The sequence below is a fragment of the Hetaerina americana genome, unplaced genomic scaffold, assembly GCF_022747635.1.
Source record: "Hetaerina americana unplaced genomic scaffold, ioHetAmer1.1.p SCAF_10, whole genome shotgun sequence".
Taxonomy (NCBI): Eukaryota; Metazoa; Arthropoda; class Insecta; order Odonata; family Calopterygidae; genus Hetaerina; species Hetaerina americana.
In genome coordinates this window covers 55,485,584-55,509,596 of record NW_027286070.1, presented here as the reverse complement: position 1 = coordinate 55,509,596, position 24,013 = coordinate 55,485,584, and the positions used below count along the sequence as shown (strand labels likewise).

Here is a 24,013-nt window from a genome sequence, read left to right as displayed (position 1 = left end):
TTAATAGTTCAATATACTTTGTACTTTGGCCATTTCAGCATCACATAAAGACATTCACTTTATTTCTCTGTAAAATATATTCAAAACTTTACTGTAGCCATAAATGAAACAAAATACTTTATTGAATACTTTTTAAGTTACTTGACTTGGGCATATGAGAAGGAGAACAATTTTGTGACATCTTTTTGAAGAAGGAGCACTTTTCTCATTATAAATATTTGCCTAATTATTTATTTTGAAAAATATATGCTGTAATTAATGCTTATTAATTGCTTCTATCATTATATTTTTATGTTTTTCTCTAGTTGATAGTCTTCCATTTGGTGGTGTTGGCCAGAGTGGAATGGGAGCTTACCATGGCATTCACAGCTTTAACACATTCAGTCACATGAAGGGCTGCCTGGTGAAAAATTTTGGGACCATAGGAGAAACGCTTGGAGCGTGAGTATTGTAGAAAATTTTTGTCAACTTTAATACATAATGTTTGGGAAAAGAAATTTATTTACTTATTTGAATGAAAATTGACATTTGAAGCTCTCCCGAATATGTTCTCGCCATTTTGCTGATGGTACTTATACATGTATGTATCCCTAACAGAAGTTTTCTCACTGTGACAACTATTAAGTTTCAGTTCAGTACCAATAGTGTTGCACATAAGGTCACCTTTGTTTGCTATTATTCAATCAAACAAACATGAAGGTGACCATAGGCATGTAACTCTCAATACTGGCCTAAAATCTGAGCAACATGAAATTTTATAAACTTGAGTTCAGTTAATTTTGATGTAACTGTTGTTTGGATTAATTTAAATCTCACTACTGTTGAAATGAGAACTTTGGTGATAAAGTGTGTTTGGATCGCTTTTTCATTTCATTTTGGCCGGTATATTTTTTGACATATGTTTGCTTTGTTGGGGTCAAGAAAAAATTGACTTAAAAAAACTAGAAATTTGAAATTTTTAAATTAATTTAATTTTCTAGTTAACTTAATATCTTAAAGGTACCTCCCTACCCACCTCTCTACTTAAAGAAATAACCTTTCTACCGTGACTTGGCTTTAATATTGGTTGTGACAAGTCAATGAATCTTTCCAGTCCCATGAGGGTTGCATCTCAGCATTGCATCTTAATCATGTGTTTGCAAATTAAAAAAAAATCGTTTAAAAAATACACCCTTTTTCAGGGCGGTTGGGAAATTCAAGGAAAACTCAGGAATCGTCCCTTAATTTAAAAAAAATTGAAAATAAATTGGAAAAGACACAGATTTATTGAAGTCTGGAAAATATTTGACAATTAATTAATTCCTGATGAGAATGATGATCATTTTAGTTTAGGAGAGCATTTTGCTTTTTGAATATGCCATTAAGCACATAAACCCCAACAAAAAATTATCATTGGACTGGCTGAACTGATAGACACTTGCAGTAATGGATAATGATCAACAAAAACTCCAGGATAAGATTTGAAGGATTTTGAGAGAGAAATCAGAAAGAAAGTAGTATGATGGTTAAAAAAATCAGGACAAAGTCTCTAATGGGAATCGAGGAAATCATAAGTTACGTTTTTGTGTTTTTTAAGCTTGGTATATAATAAATAATTAAAATTAATCTCCAATAGCGGTAAGAAAAAATTACCACTTATTACTGCATATTATTACATAATAAGAAATTATTCTTATTAAGGCCATAGGAGTTTTCGTTTTATTTTTATAAATTTACGAGGCCGTAGAGCTCAATTTCTTTTATTTTGGTGAATAATAGTTAAGAGGGACATCATGGCAAGTTAGTGGGCAAAGGTTTCGGCTACTGACTGAACATCCCTAAATTTAAATCCAAGGGATGAATGCCTTTGGGTAATGAGATTCATCCGAGCTGTGTGATTATCCAGTCACTAGATCTTAAGGGAAACTGTTGACAGTATAAGGAAAGGAACATACACAGCTAACCTCAATGCGAATTTCACATGCTGAAACAATTGTTGTCAGTACGAGATGAGCTATCGTGGGAGGTAAAGCCAAAAGTTGTCTTTGAAGGCCAGGGTAGGTCAATGGTGGCTGGAAATATTTGCCATGTACTAAGAATATACAGAAAATTTTATTAATAGTGAGCACAGTAAGAACAAGATCTCAGGTATTGTAAGTAGTTATTTATGCATTTTATTAGCTACATGTGTATAAGTAATCACTGTAGTAGGGTCCCTATTATTGTAATGAACAAATATTTGGGCCTATTGAAGGAGTATTATTTAAGGAATCAAGATCTATTATTATATTATCTTGTAATTTCTCCTCAGCCAAGTTTGACTGTGTGATTGATTTTTCTAGTCTTGATTAAGTTATGACTATACTAACATTTACTTTATGTAAAAATATGTTGTTTTTTTTCAGGAGCCGTTATCCTCCATATTCAGATAAGAAAATCAAGCTCCTCAAAGCTTTAATGAGGAGAAGAACAATTTATGGGAAAAAATACATACCTTACATCATGGCATTTATTTTAGGCTTGGTAGCAATGGGCATATTTAGAGCTCTAGCCAAGGTATGTCTGCCTATTATTTATGAATATAATTACTTATATAGTTCAGTATGATAGTTATAAGAATAATTATGGAAAGGTTTAAATACATTTATTTGCGAGTTCCTTATTGTAATTTCTAAGTGTACTTCATTTTCCTTCTGTTTCAAATGTGATCGTTATTCATAAGCAAATTTATCACTCTGCAGTGATTATATACAAAATGATGAACCTAATAACAAAATTAGCATAAATTACCTTAGCAAGCATCTCAAGCTCTTGGAATTTTTTAAAAAGTTTACTAGCAATGGCTGTAAAAATGGCTTCCAAATACCGAAGTAAAAAATTGTAGTTATTTTCAAGAATCAAAATTAGTCACTTTGCCACTGAGATGATGGAACTGAAGCAGTATGCATATTTTTAGTCACATTAAGAATAGCTCTAGAAACTAAAACTAGGATAGAACTCACTGTATATGCAGCAATCCATACTCTTTGAGTTTAAATATATATTTAATTTTGGGTACCATGATGTTCACCACTTTCATGAAAGTGTTATATTTTAAAGAGTAACATTTTAGAAACTTCATTTCAGTGGAAATCATTTTTAAGATAATGCATTCTTCGGGAATGAGTCAAGGCTCCTTAACTCTTGGTGAAATGATTTCCTTGCCTGAGGTGTACATTTTATCATATCTTGTTTTGTTGTGACTGATGTGCCCACTGAGAGTGTAATCCTTCCTGATTAGCCTCACTGTTTTAGCTAGCTGTCTTGATATCTTCAGAAATGAAGGAAAAATATTTACTATCAAAAATAGCACGTCTTCATTTGCATTCCTATTTTTCAGCTATTGGGTATAATATTATATAAAAACCGTAACAACAATAATCAGTGTAGTAGATAATGCTAAAGTTCACCTAGTACTAAGCCTGACGGCATGTGAAATTCACACATCAGGGTAGGGGGGCCAGTTCCTTTCCCTATGCCGACTATGGTACCTGAAAAATCACTATTTTTTTTATTTTAATGAGCAAAATAAAATGGTACCACTCTGAAATTCATGCTTAAAAATAGTTCTCAGATCATCTGGCCTTTTAAAATGTATAAATTGGGGCGCCACTATCACACACAGAAAAACTTAGTGTAAGATTAACTTATGAGTGTTCGGAAAACATTATTATTGTTTTTTGGAGCAACTCAGTCAATGAAATCTGTTGAATCCAAGTGTCTAGTTAATCAAATCATAGGTGTGCATGGAACATAGAACAGACTCTGAGACCCCTTGCAACCTTGTTTGTTAAGGAGGAACTGTTTAATCACCATCATATTCATAATTAAGACCTTTTGTTGGATAATGTCAAAAATGAATTATTCATATACTATCATAGATATTATTAAAATAGATTTATTTTGTTCATATAAATGGATGCAATGGAAACCCTGAGGGCTCAGTATGATGCCAACCTTTGAATGTTATCACCAGTAATATGTGAGAATCTTATATTTGAAAGCTATTGATGAAATGGGAAATAAGGTTCAGGAGGCTAAATTATTGTTACAGGGAATTAATAAATTATTATGAAGAATATTGGCACTTGTTCAAGAATGACCTTCAAAGATTGACCATGGCTCTCATGGTAACTGTCCCCAGAGTGACTGCTCAGATAAGTGACATGTTTGAGACTGTGAATCTCTCCAGACCCCAGTGGTTTTCCCTGATTTCATCGTAATTAAATTACAGATTCATTTGATACACATTGTGCTCATGATTTCATTCATTGGAAAAAAATCTTTGCACACTCCTGATAACCATCTGTACCCACTTTGAGACTATAGGAAACACTTTGCAGGAATAATATTTCTGTATTTTTGGTAAAGAAAATCATTTAAGAGAATTGTTATGTGATCTTGGCAAATTTGCTCCATTCCCCTACACTCTGCCAAAGTTATCCTCCTCTTCCATATTTCAAATGATAATGTAAATAAAAAAAACTAAGAAGTGTACTAGTGTGGTTTTGTTACAAAGTTAAGAATATTATGGATGCAATATTTGATGCCTGATATTACTAAAGGTCTCTATTTGAAAGTGTTTGACTGATATTAGACTAATCTCTGGTTTAAAGATTTGTAGAAATTTTCAAGGATAACCTTTTACAGTAAATTGCCTCATCATTTAATTTCATTGTCTCGTGAATTTAAGTGTATTGAAAAAATATTCCGTAGACATATATATTCATTTTTAGTCATTACTGCTCACTTATGTGGGTCTAAATGTGGAGCTAGATTAACTTTCAGTACAATAAGTGATTGCAAAGTCTCTGAAAATAATTTACTTTTAATTAGTTACCATGTAATTCTATACATCCTCATGATATAATGATCATTTCCTATTTGCATGACTTTTATGTTACATTGTTTTTGAAAACCGGAAGATTAATTTGGGAATCATGGAAAATAGTTTGGCAACAATTCATTCTTTTAGCTGGCTTCTCTTTTATTTCATGAGTACCTGTTGTTGTAAACTTACTCTTAATGACAATTCTCAGTTTTAATAAAGCTATGCCTATTTTTATTGTGATAATTGTCCTTGATTTAACATGATTGCATATGAACTCAAAGCCTTTAGCAGTTAGTTAAGATTATTTTTGCATGAAAGTATATTTTTCGTTGTTTTCACCTGTAACTAATCAACATTATCATGAATGAAAGCAATGAAAGAGGGTCGAGAGACACCAATTTTTGTTCTTTTTCATCCATATCCCCAATCTTGCAGCTGGCATAGTTTGTAAATGACTCACTTTAGAATGTAATTTAGCATTTTTATAACCAATAGTTAGACATTTGGGATCCCTTCTGCATTAGATATCTGTAATGTAAAAACTTAAATGCGTTTATGTGGGTAATCCCAAAAGTACCTGACCCAAAAAGAAAACAAAAATTTTGGAAAAAAATGTATTCATTTTTCAACAAAATCTCCTTTCAGCTCTATTCACTTTTAACAGGGATATCAAATTAGTTCAATACCTTTTTTATAATGAGAACTGTCTTGCTCCTCAAAATAGCCATTAACTGTATACATCATTTCTTCACAGTTAGAAAATATTTGACCTCTGAGCCATTTTTTGAAGTTTGGAAACTGAAAATAATCTTAGGAGGCTAAATCTGGCAAATAGGGTGTATGAGGTCAATTTTTAATTCATGAAATTTGGCGATTGCAATAATGGATTTGTGAGCTGGTGCGTTGTCTTAATGAAACAACACTTTCTTCTTAGCCAAATGCGGCTGCTTATGCTTGATTTTTTCACTCAAATGTTGCAATAAGTTTGCATAATATTTGCTGTTGATAGGTTTTCCTTTTTCAAGATAGTCAATGAAAATTATCCCACCTACATCCCAAAAAACCGACGCCATGACCATGCCTGCAGATGAAACAGTCTTTGCCTTCATTGGAGCCGGTTTTCCCTTTTAAATCCATTGTTTTGATTGTTCTTTTGTCTTGGGTGTGGCGTAATGGGCCCGATATTTCATCCATGGTTAAGAAACGGTGCAAAAATTCTCCTTAGTTGCTGTGAAACTTTGCTAGTCACTCAATTGAAACATATTCATGTCACTGATTTTGCTTGAGTGTGAGTAAACGCAGCGCTCACCTTGCACACAGCTTTCTTATGTCCAAATTTTCAGTTAATATGCAATGTGCCACACTTTTTGAAATGCCTCCTATGTCTGCTAACTGGTGCACTTTCAGTCTATGATCATCCAGTATCACTTTGTGGATTTTCTTCACCGTTTCTGGAATCACCACCTCATTTGGTCGACTGATGTGATGCTTGTCTTAACCGCACATATGGCCTTGTTTAAATTCTGCTACCCAATATTTTACTGTTGTAAACAAAGGAGTAGACTCACCCAGGATAGAATATAGTTCAGCTTTTATATTGGTTGGGCTGAGGTCTTTCAAATAAAAGTATTGTATCACATAACGATGACCAACTTTCTCCATTGTCACAAATTCACTGAAAATATTCACTATTGATGGCTGCCAAACAAATATTATAGAACGTGGTGCCTTCAAACTTGAAACTTATGCTTTATAGATTGCATACTTTCTAATAGAGTGATATTTTTGAAACAACTACCACCATCTGTAGGTCAGGCCGGGTACTTATGGGACCTCTCATGTACTTCAGACTTGGGAAACCTGGAAAATGTGATGTCTTACTTTGCACCATATTTTTAACATTTTCTTCATTTTTTCCCTGATAGTGTTCAGTAAATATTCCTCTTTTGCAGAGGTTTTAATCATCTGTCAGGGAGAATCTACACCACTTGAATTGCAATATTGCCTTGCCCATAAAATACACTTTTTTTATTCCAAAATGTGTTCTTAAAGCAGTCTGCATCTTATGGACTCTTAGAAAAAGACAGTTTGCTGGAAAAATACTTCCCATCAGGTACTTTTTCCCATATCAATAGACAATAGGATTGCCTTCATCACAAATTTCCATTGACAGGGAGAATGAAATGGATGTCAGTTTCTAGTGTTTTTGGTTGAAAAAGTCCTTAAAAAAATGTGAAATTAGCAATGCAGTACATGGAAATGAGGACGACATTGTGTAAAAGGGAAGTGACAACTCCAGTGAAAATAACTGTGGAAATGATATAGCAGCCGTGACAATGAATTTCTGGGATTCTACAGCAAATAAACATTGATGTAGCTGCTAATTTTTAATGTGACGGCAATTTTCATCATATTAAGTGCTAACATCAAAATACTTTGATCCTTTATTGTTTAATCCAAGTATTTCTGGTAAATTCTTACTTGAAAAATCAGGGTACATCTTTTGCACTGGTGTGTTTTATGGGAGAGGGAATATAGATATACTTTGAATTTTCACTTGAAGTATGCTTTGTAGGCTTAAATCATATATTCAAAGGGGTTAGATTTATTGTTTGGAAAATGCTGCTTGTTAGAGGGGTGGGATAAAATATTAGTAATAAATTAAGAACATCTGATTTCTTACATGGTTTAAACTTTAAGCTGACAATCTTAAATCTCAGCTAAGCTGATACCTGCTATATGAACTAACGCATGAATCAATGGAGTATGAGATTTTTCCCCTCTTGAAAGAATTTAAAAATTAGAAGTCCTAAGATTTTTGATTCCCAAGGTAGTCAACCCAATTAATTCTGTGCCCCACATTGGTGTGCTCTTTAAGTTCAGTTCAGTGTTATGAGTACCAATGAATAGTTTTTATCAAAACAAAGTATGAATGTCAATATTCAGCATTGTGGTAATAGCTCAAATTTTACAATGATTGATAGGAGTTATTCACATTTTGAGACAAGTATTCCTAAAATGTGATAGAAATTGTTAGTGACTTGTACTTCTCATTTTGTTATGCTAGATTTTAAGGGTATATGAATCAACTAGAATAATCATCTTCACTCTTTATTGTTTGCTAAGAGATGGGTATACTAGCATGGGAATTGTATTGTATCCATGTATTGCATTATACAGCCTTTGGGATTGGATCAAAGAATAAGGTTAGGCCCAATATGGCACTCGTAAACCCTTTCTTACTCATTATTTGGAGGGATACCGAGGCTGCCTTTCTTAAAAAAATGATGAAATCTGTAACTTACTCATGAGAAACTTATTTAGAACTTAAGACATGAAATGGAAATGTGACATTGTAAACACCATTTGCATTATTCATTGGACTAATCAACCTCTTAATACTTTCCCCTCTGCCTCCAGAGGCTGTCGTATCTACCTCAGCTTCCCTTTGACAGTTGGAAATCATGACTCTTTTCTCCTTGAACTTCAAATCCACATAGAATATGATTATTGGCATTCATTAGCAAATCCTGCCATCATAAAAGTTTAGTTGGAATCGTTAAAATAAACTACTAATGCAGCACAATGAAAATAGCTAAATAAGTTAACACAGTAGAACAGCTTAGATAATCGCCACCACTGCTGCCAGGGTAATATATGGAAAGTATACTGTACTGATAATCCTTTATGATTCCTGTAATAATGGGTTTGTAGGTCACAAGATCAAGGTATGGCATAAAATGTTATTTTAGACATTATACGTATAACTCCTCTGTGGTTAACAAAATACAGCTTACTGTGACTGTGTGAAGAGAATGCCTAGATAATATAATGGATTATTTATGAACCGGATTACAATACCAAAATTTTGTTCTTCAAATCATAAAATGATTATATTTTTAATAATTATAAGCCATACATTAAAATCTTGGATGTTAACTGGCCAAACATGCTTATAAAATACCTACTATTAGCTAACAAAAGAACTGCATGAATTTTACTGTGTATAATATGTGCACCAACTTTTTGAAAAATGTTTACAGAAAATAATATGAATTATGCATGTAAAATTAGTCATTTTAGAGCATTTAAATTATACAAATAATTCCAGGGTGGTTGCTATTTTGGGACTTGAAAGATAGGAAAGTATTGTGAGAATCCCTAATGAAGTAATACTTTTGGAATAAAAAACCGATTGTAAATATTATATTTGACCATAGGGTAAGGGATGCATTTTTCAGCTAACAGTAGGACGAAGTCATTTGTTTATTTTACTTATGCTCCTCTTAATTTATTTTTTGATTGTGTATGGTTTTAATGAATACACACACTGAATGAAGATCATTTTGGCTGCTTGCACATTTGCCCAGTGCAATTTTCAGCTGTCCAAGATCTTCATTAAGCATGGGTGTTGTGCCAATTCTAGTGGTTTAGTCCCTCAGAAAACTAATGAAAAGCTAAAAGTGATTTGCAAGTATCACCTGGGGGTAAGGTCACTCACTTAGTTATCAAATAAATTGGCATTAGAAATACCCCCTTGGTATTCTCTCTTAACACCCATGACTAGTTGCAATGCCCTTAATAGCTTCCCTTATTTTTAAGTTAGTTAGCTTAACATTACAATCCATACACTGTTTCATTATTCTTTAAATAATGTTTCCTAAACCTGCAGTGTTAAGAAAAGATAAGCATTAAGCAGCATAAAGATTTAAGATAAGCAATAGCAGTGCTCTGACCATAGAAGAGTCAGGGAATATTAGAAAATGGCCTTGATTGTACTGGGATAAAGTGGATGAGTATGTATTAATAGCAACTAAATTTGTTGCACACTTTAAGGTATAATTCTGCAACTTGTATTTATGCTAAGGTTAAAATTCTTTGGACATTAAGGCTAGCCACTGAAATACCCTAAATAAATATTGGCATTAACATATTAGTCTCAGCCTCCTTTTATATTCTCAATGTTTTTAAGATATTCCTGTATCTAGCCAACTATATGTTGCCATTATTTTCTGAATCAACCATGTGAAATTTTACGCATCTAAAACTATGTTTTGATATCAATAAAATATTTTAAAACAAAATAAAATGTTTGGACTATTAGATAGTGTTAAACTTACCCTGCTGCATTGCATTTTTTGTTTGACTAGTTTATTGAGAAATGTCATCTCATCAGAAAAAAAGCAAACATTTTTATTCAGCACTGAAACAAATAGGGCTTAGAAAATTTACCTGTCTGTATCTTTGATTCAGTATTTCATCGTAAGATATTGCCATACAGAAACCTTAATAAATGACGTTAATCTTCGAAGTTTAGTAGAATGTTATTTGAAAGTCATGGACTAAATTTACCTGAGGCTCTTGGGTATGATGAAATCACAATTTACTCTAGTTGTTTTCCACTGTGAAATAATTAAAATGTGTGTAAAATTCTCAGAGTCAATATAGGTATAGAAGTCATCTGTTTGTGATCTGAGCGGCTGTGTTTGGGGAGTTTTCAGTAATTCAGACATTTTTAAACTCTCCAATATTTTGAATGCTCCAGTGAGAAATTTCAAGAGTCAACATAATAAATGAAGATTGAAACTCAAATGCATATAGAACTATTGGGTTTTGAATTTGTCTGATATAAGTAAAACAGAATAAAAACTCAGAATGTGCTGTAGGCACCCTGAAATTGCTTTGTTTTAGTGTTTATATATATATATATATATATATATATATATATATATATATATATATATATATATATATATATATATATATTTATGGTGGCCTTAAGTGTAATCCATATTTGGGAAATTAATGTCAATATTCAGTGTCTTTCTTAAATATAGCTTTCTTGTGAATATATATTTCTGTTTCTTTAAAGAAAATGCCCTCCAGATTTAGTGGCATGATTATGAATCTTCTGTGGGAGATAAAAACTCGGCCATAGACTTTCCTGTGATGTGTCTCATAGTTGGTCTAAAAGAGGTGGGAGATTTGTTTAGCTGTCAGCATGTGATGTATTTAAAGTAATACACAGGAAGGTTTTGATTTACGGTTTTCATTCGCTCCATTTAGAAAATATTTTTAAATGTAATTATCGAATTGGGTGATTTTCATCATTTTGCATATTGCACTAGGTATATAGCCCGATTTTGAAAACATTTAGAATGGTCTTGTGTTGCATATTTTCATAATTAACACAAAAATAAACTCATGAAATCATAAAAGTATGATAAACACTCACAAATTATTAAAGCTGAACTCCTTGGATTTCATGTTATGAGATTCTAATTCATCCTAACCTTAGAATGGTTTCATTAACACAAAGACACTAAAAAATTTCAAGTTAGCCTAACCTATTATTTAAATTTATCATCAGCGTTTAACCATGATATTTTTTAGTATTAACCATGTAATGAACCTTGAATTTTGCTATAGGATTGCAGGATGACATTTTCATTTTGTTTGAACATTTATATCGGCAACAATAGTGAAGGACTAATGCTGAAAGATTGACATTTTGTGATGCTTAAAAATTATTAGCAATGTTCAGCCAAAGTAGTGCGTTGAGTTTGTTGGAAAATATTTATAAAGATTGGTTTATGGTTAAAAATTTATTTTAAAATTTAAAATTGTTAATGTTAAATTGTACTAAAAGATGGCTATTGTAAATAGGAAATATCAGTGATTAGGAAAATGACATGATAAAGAAAAGGCCATATTTTAATCATCATATTGGGTATATATTTCTCACCCAATTCTGTATATTTTTAATTTGAAATTATTGATAAAAGTGGCTAATGCAAATAGAAACGATTAATAATTGAGAACTCAATCATAGGGTTTCATTTTATCTAGTCAGTATGTATGTATGTTAATATTACATTAAATTTGAGTATCAAACTCATTAAAATCAGTCACCCACTATCTTTTTAAATGAGATTAGGTAAATCAAGAACCCTCCTGTGTGTTTATTAGTCTTGTTATGCGTTTAGGTGTTGGAAAAGTCAATAACAGTTGCTATAGAAATTGAATCATAATAACTAAAGAATTATTTATACAATTGCCTGTGCAATGCCTGATCCTTCTTGTGTGTGGGGTATGCAGTTATCAATGTTTTATGGGCTATGGATGTATTAGAAATTGATCATTATTAAATGTAGACAGTAATAGAGCACCTACTAACTGCATGCTACTTTCATGCTGTACGAGGGGATATTGTAAACTTTTTATTATTACTATAAAAAACAAGATAAAAACTTAATTTTTATTTTGTTATTCTTAAGGCTTCTCTACATGGTCACAATCCAGAGTTATACATTTCTCCCAGCATTTCTTGTCCTTTAGAAGGCCATCATTGTAGAACTCAGCAAATTGAGTAAAAAACTATTGTTCCACCTCTAGAATATTGTCATTCGTGTTGTCAAGTTGCTGACCCCTAATGGTTTTTTGAGTTCAGGCAATAAGAAAAAGTTGCTTTGGGTGATAATGGGAGAAGAGAGTGGATTAGGCAAAATTTCAAGGCCACATCACTTTGATTGCCAGGCAAATCTGTGCAATGTTTTATTTGAAAAGAAGTCCATGTTCATGAAACCTAGCATGCTGACACCTTCAACATGTGGAGATCTTTGTGAATAATTTTCTGCACACCACCTTAACTAAGATCAGTCTCATTCATGATCATTTGGATTGTTGCCCTTCTGCCTAATAGGATAAAGTCCTTCCACTTTCTTGACTGTGCTAGTATTGTCCATGAGTGATGATATTCATAGCAATAATTAATTAAAAACAATACCCCCCCGTACATTGCTTAATGCACAAATTTTGTAGTTTGACTGATGTATTGACAAAAATTCTGGATTTTTCATGCCATAATATTAGATTAAAATTTGGCACCTCCTTGTTGCCGAGCATCATGTTGGTGTTTGTATAAATATTTGATAAGTGCTTGTTGAAATGTATTACGTGTACCCTTTTAAATTACATTTCATATATAAAGTATTATTACTCATGTAGCACAAGATTGCCCAAAAGTCTCACCAAAGTCCTTTTCCTGATATTACTATTATACCGAAGTGTTTTGGAGAGCTTCAGTTGATTATTATAGAATTCCTGGGGTACTCTATGGAATTCCTCTGTCTAGTATCAGAAAGTCCCTTTGAAGTCCATTCCAAGACTGTCTAGGGTGGAGTGTACTCAAGACCAATCAATGACATTGGTTTGCATAGGGTTCTCACAATAATCATCTTACTGAATGGAGGGCTGGAATGGGAGAGTCTTTAGAATTTTTGATGAGTACTTCAGCAGCTATGCCATTGCCAATATAGGAAAAGCATGCAGACTAATAATGGGTATTGCTGGGAGCAAGTAGATGTTTCATTCTAATTTGAAATAGATGGGAAACTTACTTGCTTCTATCATGGGTGTCATTCACTGAAATATATTCCTCTAGGACTGTGCATCATGTCTTCAATCTTAAAATAATCCATCAATATTGTAAATAGAAGTATTTACTCTACAGTTCTGAGTTCATTGTGTAAGATAACTCACAGTGTTTGCAGGTGAGCATAGGGATGGGAAATCCTACGATGTATTGTAATTTCATCAGGAATTAATTTGTCATTCCAAAAGTATACTTAATGGTGTAAGAAAAGGTTTCACATCATCATATATTTCCATTCGTTCATTTTTCTACTATTTCCAATGATGAAAAATCTGTTCATTGCCTTGATGGCATGTCATAAATGTCTTACAGATTATCAGAGTATGGATGTTTTTGTGCCACAGGGTCATTCAACATGCTAATAACCTTTTCTTATTTGAAATGAATGGCATTTTTGTTTTGGTAAGCCATGGCTCATGAAGCAAACCAATTGATTGTTCTAATCAAATAAAACAATGCTCATGGGAAGAGAGTATGTAAGTACAATTTATCTAATGTTGATAACATGGTCTTCATCAAGGCTTTTAAGGTTTTATCATTGAAATAAATCACCATGATGTGTGATTACACTTGATTTATTTACTTTCTATATTTACAAATACACATTATTAGACAAATGGCAAGGGATGTAATGACATTAATCAGTCATTTGATTCCTTTTAAAATAACTCCATTACAATTTATTTTAAACATTTTTATATTTTTAGGAAATGGGTTTAAAAGTGTTCTAAAAGAGAATTCAATGCCCGGATACTTCTGTTCAAAAATTATAATTTGTTTTCTCTTGTCCTCTGTGGTCATTGTTTTATATTCCTGTTGTAGTCATTCTTCCTGATGAAGGCTGCCTTATCCATTCTTTCACCTTCACTTTCAAGTCCTACCATGCCTTATATTTGTTCTAGGCTGTATATACCATGTAATAGAGTTGGATTAGAGCATTTTATTAACACTTGCTTTACTTTTAAATTTCATTGTGCGTAGCGAACTGTCTTTTTATTTGGTATTAACCAGCTTCTCTTTATGACCTTCTTCATTAGGAACCAAAACACTGAAGGCATATTCCTGCATTGGTCTAAAAGGGGCTTAAATCAAATGACTTTCTTGTTTAGAGAAGTTGGAATGCTTCATTTCCCATTGTATATTTTTAAGGATGAAATATGCACTTTGCCACGTTCATATGTGTCTGCACCCATTGTATATGCTTAAGTTAAAATTCAGTAAAAAAGCAATCCCAGTCATCACTGTGATTACTTTCCACACTATGTACCTGTCTCATTACATCTTTTAAATTTGTATTGCATGTTATGCCCCATTTAAATTAGTTTACCTGCCCTAATTTTCATAATGTGTATACTTAAGCCATCATAATGTTGAGAAATGCTACTAATTTTTAAGCCAGTGTATTGGTGTACCTAATAAAAGGTTCATTGTGGTTCATTCAAAAATAAATAAATACACATCGGTATAAATATAAACGTAAATGTGTGTGTGTATATTTATGTATACATTGAAATATGCCAGAATTTAAGCGTCACACCCTGTATATATACATATATGTATTTGCATATTTATATGTGTACATATATGCATATATATGTGTATGTATATGGATATATATGTATGTATATATATGTATATATGTGTGTGTGTGTGTGTGTGTGTATATATATATATATATATATATATATATATATATATATATATATATATATATATATATATATATATATATATATATATATATATATATATATATATATATATATATATACTTATATAATTTCGTCAAAGTAACGAAGAAGTGTTGAAAAACAAACTTGGACAGCAACAAACAATATAAGAACACATAAAAAGATATTTCATTTGTTATTTCTTGATAATTTCGACAGAATTCAGCTCCTCCTTCATTGGAAGAAATAGAAGTAATTACTTTAATTCTATTTCTTCCGATGAAGACGGAGCTGAATTCTGTCAAAATTATCAAGAAATAACGTGTGATCTTTTTATGTGTTCTTATATTGTTGTTGTGTATATATATATTTGTATATATATGTATGTATATATATGTATGTATGTATATATATGTTTGTATATATATATATATGTATGTGTATGTATGTATGTATGCAGGCGGTCACAGTATTTCAAAGAGAAATTGATGTGTATAATCAACTACCAAATGTTTCCACTTAGCTAACCTATATTTTAATGAATGCTAAATGTGTTGACGTTGAAGCTGACATAAAGAATGATTATGAATTTTATGTAGTATGTTTTTGTTTTGTTTAGTTGGTGCTGAATGGGCGTAGTTATACAACGCTATATGTAATAACTTATGGCTAACCATGCATTATCTTTTATTTCTTTTTAGGCTGCTGGTGGAGATGATGCCCTATAAAAGCCTTAGAAGAAAAATCAGGAGCTTATCTGTCTATGCCTAAGGTTATAGTGACAAATACATATACATATATATTTTTTATGTATTTATCTGCTGAATATCATTTGGAATATATAAGAAGTTTTGCCAAGCTGTTAAATGGCAGCTGTCTTGCCATTCTGCACCACCTTAAGTTTTCTAAAAGAATTCAAGAGTATTTATGACCAAAATGGATGCATTTGATTATTGAACTGTGTATGCCAATATGCTAATATTTATAGATCATTGAAATGCCGTTTGAATATAATTATTTGCTAGTTATTGGCTTTTATCCTAATGAAGGTTAACCATTTGGTGGCCTTTTCATGGAGACTGTGGGACTTGAAACATGTTAATGGTGAGAGATACCTATTGATAAAAGTATGTAATACCACTAGGTTTGTCAAAAGATTATTTAGATGGCTTATATGTGATAGAAGCCATATTATTTCACTGTTTAAAGAACGACCGAGTGAGTTTTATATTTAATATAGGTATACAAATTAATTAAATAATTATATTTTCACTTTCTTCTTGTTGTGTTATTATTGTTGGCTGCCCCCATAAAATTTCTTTGAGTTTTGGATTATGTTTCAGGGTAATCTATTTCGACCAATATTTCAGGGGATATAATATTTATAGGTATGTTCCTGAATTGTGAAATTTAGAGTTGACCCCTAGTATATGATTAGATTTAAACCCACCTTGATTAAGCAAATACTCTGATATATGAGGGTTGCTGTTTATATCTTCAGCCTAATAATGAAAAGACTTATTTATTGTTAAAATGGCTTTATGGTTTTCGAAGTATTCTGCATGATAAATCCATGCACTTTTGCATGCGCTCGAACTTATTTTTGTAACACTTTTTCTACTCCGATTGAGGTAAATCCAAAACATGGTGTTGGAATGCATCGACGGCTTCTTCTGGCACCGAAAAACGTTGGCCACAGAATTGTTTCTTGATAAACGGGAATAAAAATAAGTCATTTGGCGGTTAATCAGGGCAGGAGGATGACCCATCAATTCGAAGTTTTGGCCAGTCAAATAACTAGTTGTTTCAGCCGATCTGTGAGAACTTGCATTGTCATAATGAAGAATGATCCTTCGTTGCTGCTGCTTTTTCCGTATTTCACCCAGCGCTTCTGACAAACTAATGCTCGTGTAACATTCAGAATTCACAGCTCTACGCTTCTCTAACGGTACGGTTGCCTCATGTCGAGTTATTCCGAAAAAACGCGATAATTTGCTTCAATATGCTTCGTGCGCGAATCACTTATGTAGGATTTGGCTCGTCTTGGAAAACCCGTACAGTGGATTGCTGTTTTGTTTCGGGCTCATACGCACAGATCCAAGATTCGTCACCTGTGTAGATGTTATACCCTGCTTTTGATGCGCCACGATTGTATTTCTTAAGCATTTCTGTGCACTAATTGACACGAGCATCTTTCTGAGCTTTTGTCAAATTATGCGGGATCCAACGCGAACAAAGTTTTTTCGCAGCTAAATGTTCATGCAATATCTTATTGATGCTCGTCATACTACTCCCCAGGGATGCCTCAATCTCACGATAAATCTCATTACGATCATCCTTGACTAGTTCTTGCACAGCATCAATGTTTTCTGGCACAACTGATTTCGGACGACCTTCACGACTTTCGTTACTGAGCGAACGGCGGCCATGATGGAATTCGTTATATCAGCGTTTCAAAGTGGCAAAGTATGGGGCTTCATTGCCAAAAGTGGAAGAAGGTTGGTCGATGCACTCCTGTCTTGATAATCAACGTCGAAAGTCATAAAAAATCATCGCATCGAAAGTGTGCACGAGTTACCTCAATTTTTTCGCTGAGCCAAAATTTTCGAGTCACTCTATATAACACAAGTTATGATCAAATCTCAAAATGTTTCGAAGAAAGTTAGTGTTAAAAGGGTCAAACTTTCGGATGGAAACGTCAAATGGCACCTTATGGCTAACAATGCACACTTAGTGTTGTCAAGCTCGTAGCAACCCTCGTATGAGAAAATCAGGCTGTTAAAATCAGTGTCAAGAGAAATGACTTTAAAAGGTAGCTGTTTTACATGGTAACCTTTTAAAAGTTTAAAATTCCTTCTATTGTTAGCTCCTAAGTGGGTGTGGGCGATTAAGGTTAATTATGTGCCAAGGAGCTTTGGAAACATTGCATGCAAAGATGATTAAGAAACCTGGATGCGAGTAATTGAGGAAGAAATGGACACACTATAACTTAGATTTGTCATCCCTATGGAAAAAGGCAATTTTTTATATTACGAGTAGATATGCACAAAAGTGCAGTTCATTTCACTGAACTCATATGGGGCTATTCATAATTTGATTAAATATTCTATATTTAACAGATTCAGGCGATTTGTAGTGGAAGTTCGTCATAATGGGAAACAATTTTGCACTTCTCCTCTGATTTATTGTAACGTACAACGCGTCTCAGTTCGTCGAACCATCTTTAGGTACAAGGCAAGATTCAACACATGATGCATCATATTTATACCCGTTTGAGGAATCGGGAGGGGGAGAAAAGAGTGAGGAGTAAGGTAGGTGGGGACAAAGAGGGTCATTTCGGAAAAGAAAACACTCCGTTCCCCCAAAAACAGTCCAACAGTCACGACCCAGGCTTCGACTTACAAAATCATCATCTCTGTAAGTCGAAACTTAGGTCGTGAATAGCAAATTATATGTGAAAGAACAAAGCATCCTCCTTTCTGATATGAATCGCTTCTCCAAAGTGACGCATCAAATCATTCTATTGTGGTCATTATTTGAGAGGACGGTGGCAGGTAATTAGTGTCCTGGCTGTAGGAAGGAAGGAAGAATAAATAAGGATTAAGCATGAAGGAGACATCGAAGGGGCAGAGGCAGGTTAAGGGATGAGGCATAATTGATTTTAAGAGGGGCGTTATCAGGGAAGGGATGCTCGACACATCTGAGAGTTAAAGGTAGGGGGTGGTTGGATGGGAAAATACGCGAAGGGTGGAGTCAATAGGAGAGAGGGAGTTACACTTTTGCTGTGGAAGCGGGATTCTGAAGAGATGGGAGTGGTTTACAAAAATAATGTCATTGAATTTAACATTCATATTTAATTTTACAATTTCGAGTTGCTCTAAATATCAAGTCTTTCAAAGTTTCCGATTATTAAAATGTACCGCATATCATCGATGTTAACCTTCATTGATGGATCAGGAAGTGCCTCCATAATTAAAGCAAAAATCAAAATGAGGGCTAGTAAGACTGTTAGAAAAAATGATTGTGTCACAAAAACCCTTTTATGAACTTGTTGAGACAAATATGATAATCCGTTAGATTCATTCATGTATGCAAAAGTAAGGTTTGATTCTTAGCTATATTTGTGGTCGATCAATTTATGTTAAACCGTTAAATCACTGTACTCGAATGCGCAAACTTAAAAGCTTCTCTAATGAATTCTTTTTGTTGCTTACGAATTTTTCTATCGCAAAAGGTATTTTATAATTTATATTATTTGTACATATAAGTACTTATTAGCAGGGGATCGAGATGGTGCGGGGGCTAACGTACTGGCTTCCCACCCTGAGGGCGCGGGATGGTATCTCGATCCCTACTTGAGGTGCTTTGTGGAGGGCACTTTGAGTGAGTACGCCGTCCGTCGGATGGGACGTTAAACTGCGGACCCCTTGGCGCCTTTCGTTAAGAGTAGGCTAATGCCGACGCCGGGTTTCTCTCCACTTTATCCTTTCTTGCCCATCCCCAATGGCGCAATAGACCTCAGCTGTCGGTCGCCTCCCCTAAAAACTACTAATACCAAGTACTTATTATTAAAGATTTAGTTGAAGACATATTATTATTAGTATATGTCAGTTATATTATTGTTATGATGTAGTTATTAATTCATTAATGCACTCGTTAAATAATTAATTTCAAGTCGTTGAAACTTTTAATGTCGATAATAACTTTGACTGGGGCTTATGAAAAGTTTTTAAATATTAAAATGGGTCGCTTTCGAAGAACTGTTTCCTACTTTTTTTCTCAAGCTTTATCCTTACAGGTATAATTCGACCGTTAATTTTTCTTTCGTTTTGTTTTCCCTTTCTCACTACATTTAATATTGAATATGCCAAAAAACAATCTATCGATATGACGTACTTATGTCTTCTTTCCTCGGTGTTTTTTGGATTCACCGGTAGCTGCGTTGATAAACCGAGGCGAAGGCATTGGGATCGATACTCTTCTACCGAGGATGTCGTTTGGGGTTTTCATTGGGTTCTCTGGAATTTGCGACGACGAAAACATCAAAGGGTAAATTTTAGAGGTAAACTTGTCAACGTACCCGTTATGGTAGGGAGCTGGATTCTATTTGGGGAGACTCAAAACGATCTCAAAACGGGATGTTGACGGGAGATTCATTAGATCTCAATGAGGGCGCTGGTTTCACGAACGAGGCAAGGAAACGTACATTTTGAGGAAAATAATCGGATGTTTTTGGAAAGTTTAAAATCGATCGTCATGTTCCTGCGGGAAAGTCCTCAAGACTTTAGAATAATTTCATTGCATACCCAAAAAATGAAAAATGTCTATATTTAAATGATACAGCTGTAAATAATTTAAATGGGAATTAATGCATTTCTATTAATGGAATCTCTTAAAGTAAATTTTCCATTCAATTTATTTTACTAGGTTTTTTGAGCCATTTAGATGCAATTCATCTGTCTACCTAAATTTCCCAGTACAGCACAATGGGCAGAGCGTGGCTTTAAAGAGAGAATGATACATTAAGTAAAGATCTCCAGTTTAAATGTTTCTTCTAAATCTTCGACGACTTTTGTAAACAATATAGCCCTTTATAATGGAGGTTTAGGTTCCTCGATAGTCTGCATATACTCCTGGTAACCTCGAATGGCTCGCGAGATGGCACATAGACCCAAGGAAATCTATTTGATGCCTCACTATAGCTACTTGCTTTAATATTCCAGCTAAGTTTAAAAAAAAACAAGCGAATCCATATTCCCAATACCTATCATATAAAAGAGCCGTTCTGAAATTAAATATAGACACCGTTCCAAGGTCCAGAATTTTTGTCCTCATGCATTTGCAACTAGGCTGAAAAAAATACTTATTAATCAACGCCCAAAGAGGTTTAACCGAACAGAATTTATGAAGCGCATTTTTAAGCATAATTAATGTGCCAATTTAAATTGCTCATTAATTTATCTGACGGAACTTAAGCGGCCATTTTGATTAGCACTAAGGCCTTGGAGTTTATTGATTATACTATTTAAAAACCCATTCAAATTGATTATGCTAACGTACTTTAAAGTACTCTTCCTGTAAAGTGTTAGATCAAAAATCTCGCGTGTGGTTGCAGGTCTTTTTCTCCTGAACTTTACGGTTAGCGTCCGTTCATCTGTGCAACTACAAGTTAAAATAGACAAATAAGAATACTGAAGTGTAGCTTCGAATTGCAATTATTTCTTCCTACTTTCGATGATGCGAACGAATATTTCCGTGAAAATAGGGAATTTATTTGAGCTGACATTGTTCAACAGGAAGGGTATCACTACGAATATATTGAATTCCATGGTTTACATTTAAAAAAGTCACCTTATAATTCCTTCCACCCATCGGAAATTTTTCCATATGATTATGGAAATGGTGTTAAAATGTCAAATCTAGAAGTCATCGCTTATTCGGCATGATTACGCAGATTTCGCATTGAATGGGGAGATTGTTTTATGGGTGATTTAATTGTGTTATTCTTTAAGCCTTTTGTTCAGAGTAGACTAGTACATACCCACGGTATTTTTCACCGTATTTACTCCACCACGTCTTCGTGGTACCAAATTTGATGAAATTTCCTACTTTTTAAGAAAGAGCAAAAATAGCCTTTTCAGGCATGTCTTACTCAGTAAACACCACGCCTAGTATTTTTCTTCCATATATTATTTCCTCCTGTATCCCTCTCCCCAGGTCCCCACTCAATTTTATCTCGCACTCCTCTTCGCTTCACCGACCCTTTTCCGCTTCCCAAACCCTTTCTCCTGACTTCACTTCCACAGAGCTCCATTTCCCAGAATTCTCACGATCACACATCTACCCCTTCCTCAGTCCTCCTTTCTTTTCTTACATTCCCACTCTACCCGATGTCGTCTTTTCACCTTTCTCCTCTCAAACATCCCATTTCCTCGCTTGTTTTCCATCGTTCCACCCATTGATTCTCTGCTCAAATTCTCTTTGCGTACCGAATAAAACTTTCTATGGCATGCAGTTGGTACATCCGTTTCTGTTAGTGGTCTCCTTTCCCGAGACAACTGAAGTGGTCCTCTTTCTTGGCATTTATTTCCCCCCCCCCTACAGCAGTTAAACTGCACATTGAATGGAGGACAAAATGGAATTTCGAATTCAAGTGGTTCGATGAGGTGAGTTGAGCAAATATATATGTTTGGTAGACGAGAACATATCTATTGAACCTTTTATTTCCGCTAATTCTCTCCTACTGTTTAGTATCTATCCTCGCGCAATCCAACATTCGTTAGAATTGAGTTTTTAAGGCACTCAGAAGCTACGTTTACGTCGCCCCGTGAAAATAATGAAGAAATATCCTTGATGAAACAACTGCCAGAGACTGGATTACAATTCACTCTCTTGTCAAATCAGGGGATTCAGTAACACTGGCTCATACAATAATCTATTAGGGATTTGGTGGGAGAAGAGACTCCATTGACTCAATCTCGCCCCAAAATAAAGGCGACTACCTATTTATCTATTCGTTCTAAAAAATTTGAGCATTTCTGTCTTTGTCTTAGATTTTTTCCTTTCTTGACTAATTTAGTTTTTACCATTTTTCTGTTCATTTCATTTTAGCGGTAGGTGTGCGCTGTTATACAGCTTTTACTCCCGAAGATGGTTCGTCTAGTCGCCTGTCTGTCTTCACCCCGTGTTGATTCTCCATCGCTTCCCTAGTTCGCTCACCATTCCTTCATTCTTCTTTTCGATTCTTTACCCTCGATGGATCTTTCCTCCTCGGACCTTCCTCGATCCTTACCCCATCATCATCATAAATAATAATGATGAATAAAACATCCAAACTAAATCCTCCCCCTCCCAGTTTCTCCTTCCCAGACCCCTCAACACCATCCGTGGCCCCACCAAATGCCAAATCGCACGACTCAGCCACTGCCCGCCTCTTCTGGCGCCATTCACGTCCTCCAGGACCCTCTCACCCCCTCTCACGCTCTCACTTTCTCCACCACTGGTTCTCCAACCCCAATCTCCTGCTCTCCTACCAAATTCCCTACTACTCCCACGCTCTCTCCAGCCCCTCTTCCGCTTCTCTGTGCGTACGCTCTTTGAGCGAGGTTTGAGAGCAGTGGCTTGGGCAACGGCACGGGCGGTTCCCCAGGGCGACGCGGTGGGTCGAGGCGGTCTTTATACCGGAGGGTTTCCGGAACAGGTCCCAGGGTTCCCCATTCTCGCTCTGTCCTAACGACGTCCAGTAACCCGGAAGAGGTTTCGTTGGGGAGGTGTTAAGGGTAAGGGAACAGTAGGTGGAGGGAGAGAGTAAAAGGGAAGGGGTAAGGAAGGGCAGTAAGTTGTCATAGGAGAGGAGGAAGGGGAAGAATAGGGAGTAACAGGAAGACAAATGGATTTGCAACGCAGAATTTAGAGCCACAGGACTCCCTCTCCTTACTACACGTAAGACTTTATTATGAAAATGATGGAAAGAATAACATTTAAATGCAACAATTACTGTAGTGGTATCGCCAACAGTTCTTTGAATAATATAATTGCAGTGAACCATGAAAAAGAAAATCGCGCCAAGATTCACTTCGTGAAATATTTGCATTATGATCATGTATCATACCGCTTTTTCCATACTAGCGTTTTCTTCTGAAATAAGACTTTGGAACAAACGTCCTAATGTGAAAAATCCCGGTCGCTGTTATACTAGTCAGATAATTGAAACAAATTGTAGTTGACAGTAATACTCGTGTCGGACGAAGAGGCAATCGCGTAATGATTTCACAAATGGCGATTCTGAGACTGACCAAAGATGGAAAAAGCTCAATGCAACAATTTCAGAGTGGAACAAGCTTTTGATCACAAGCTTGGTTGGGTTCGCTACTATATATGTACAAGTATTTTATAGTATATATGCATTAACTTAAATAATGCGTATTTGATAATGCTTACCTGTTGACTGCAAAATAAACATGCTTTCGAAACAAACGTTTTGAAGGCATTACGAAATCGAAAGGAGAATGAATTTAGCATTAGCAGAAAAAGTGAATAAAATAACTGCGTAGAGCACGG

General features: G+C 34.5%; 1 protein-coding gene across 6 annotated transcripts in view; it reads left to right on the top strand.

Moving 5' to 3' along the window:
• The window catches only part of Aldh-III (Aldehyde dehydrogenase type III), a 90,665-nt gene extending 74,435 nt beyond the window's left edge, over positions 1-16,230 (top strand). For 5 of the 6 annotated variants that reach the window (XM_071598681.1, XM_071598682.1, XM_071598686.1 and 2 more), the window contains exons 10-13: positions 306-441; positions 2,385-2,535; positions 10,722-10,825; positions 15,655-16,230. In XM_071598681.1, the coding sequence (XP_071454782.1) occupies positions 306-441; positions 2,385-2,535; positions 10,722-10,787 (353 nt within the window). In that variant the 3' untranslated portion in view covers positions 10,788-10,825; positions 15,655-16,230. The remainder of the gene's footprint in view (positions 1-305; positions 442-2,384; positions 2,536-10,721; positions 10,826-15,654) is intronic. The other variant, XM_071598683.1, reaches the window with a different exon arrangement.
• The last annotated feature ends 7,783 nt before the right edge of the window (positions 16,231-24,013 follow it).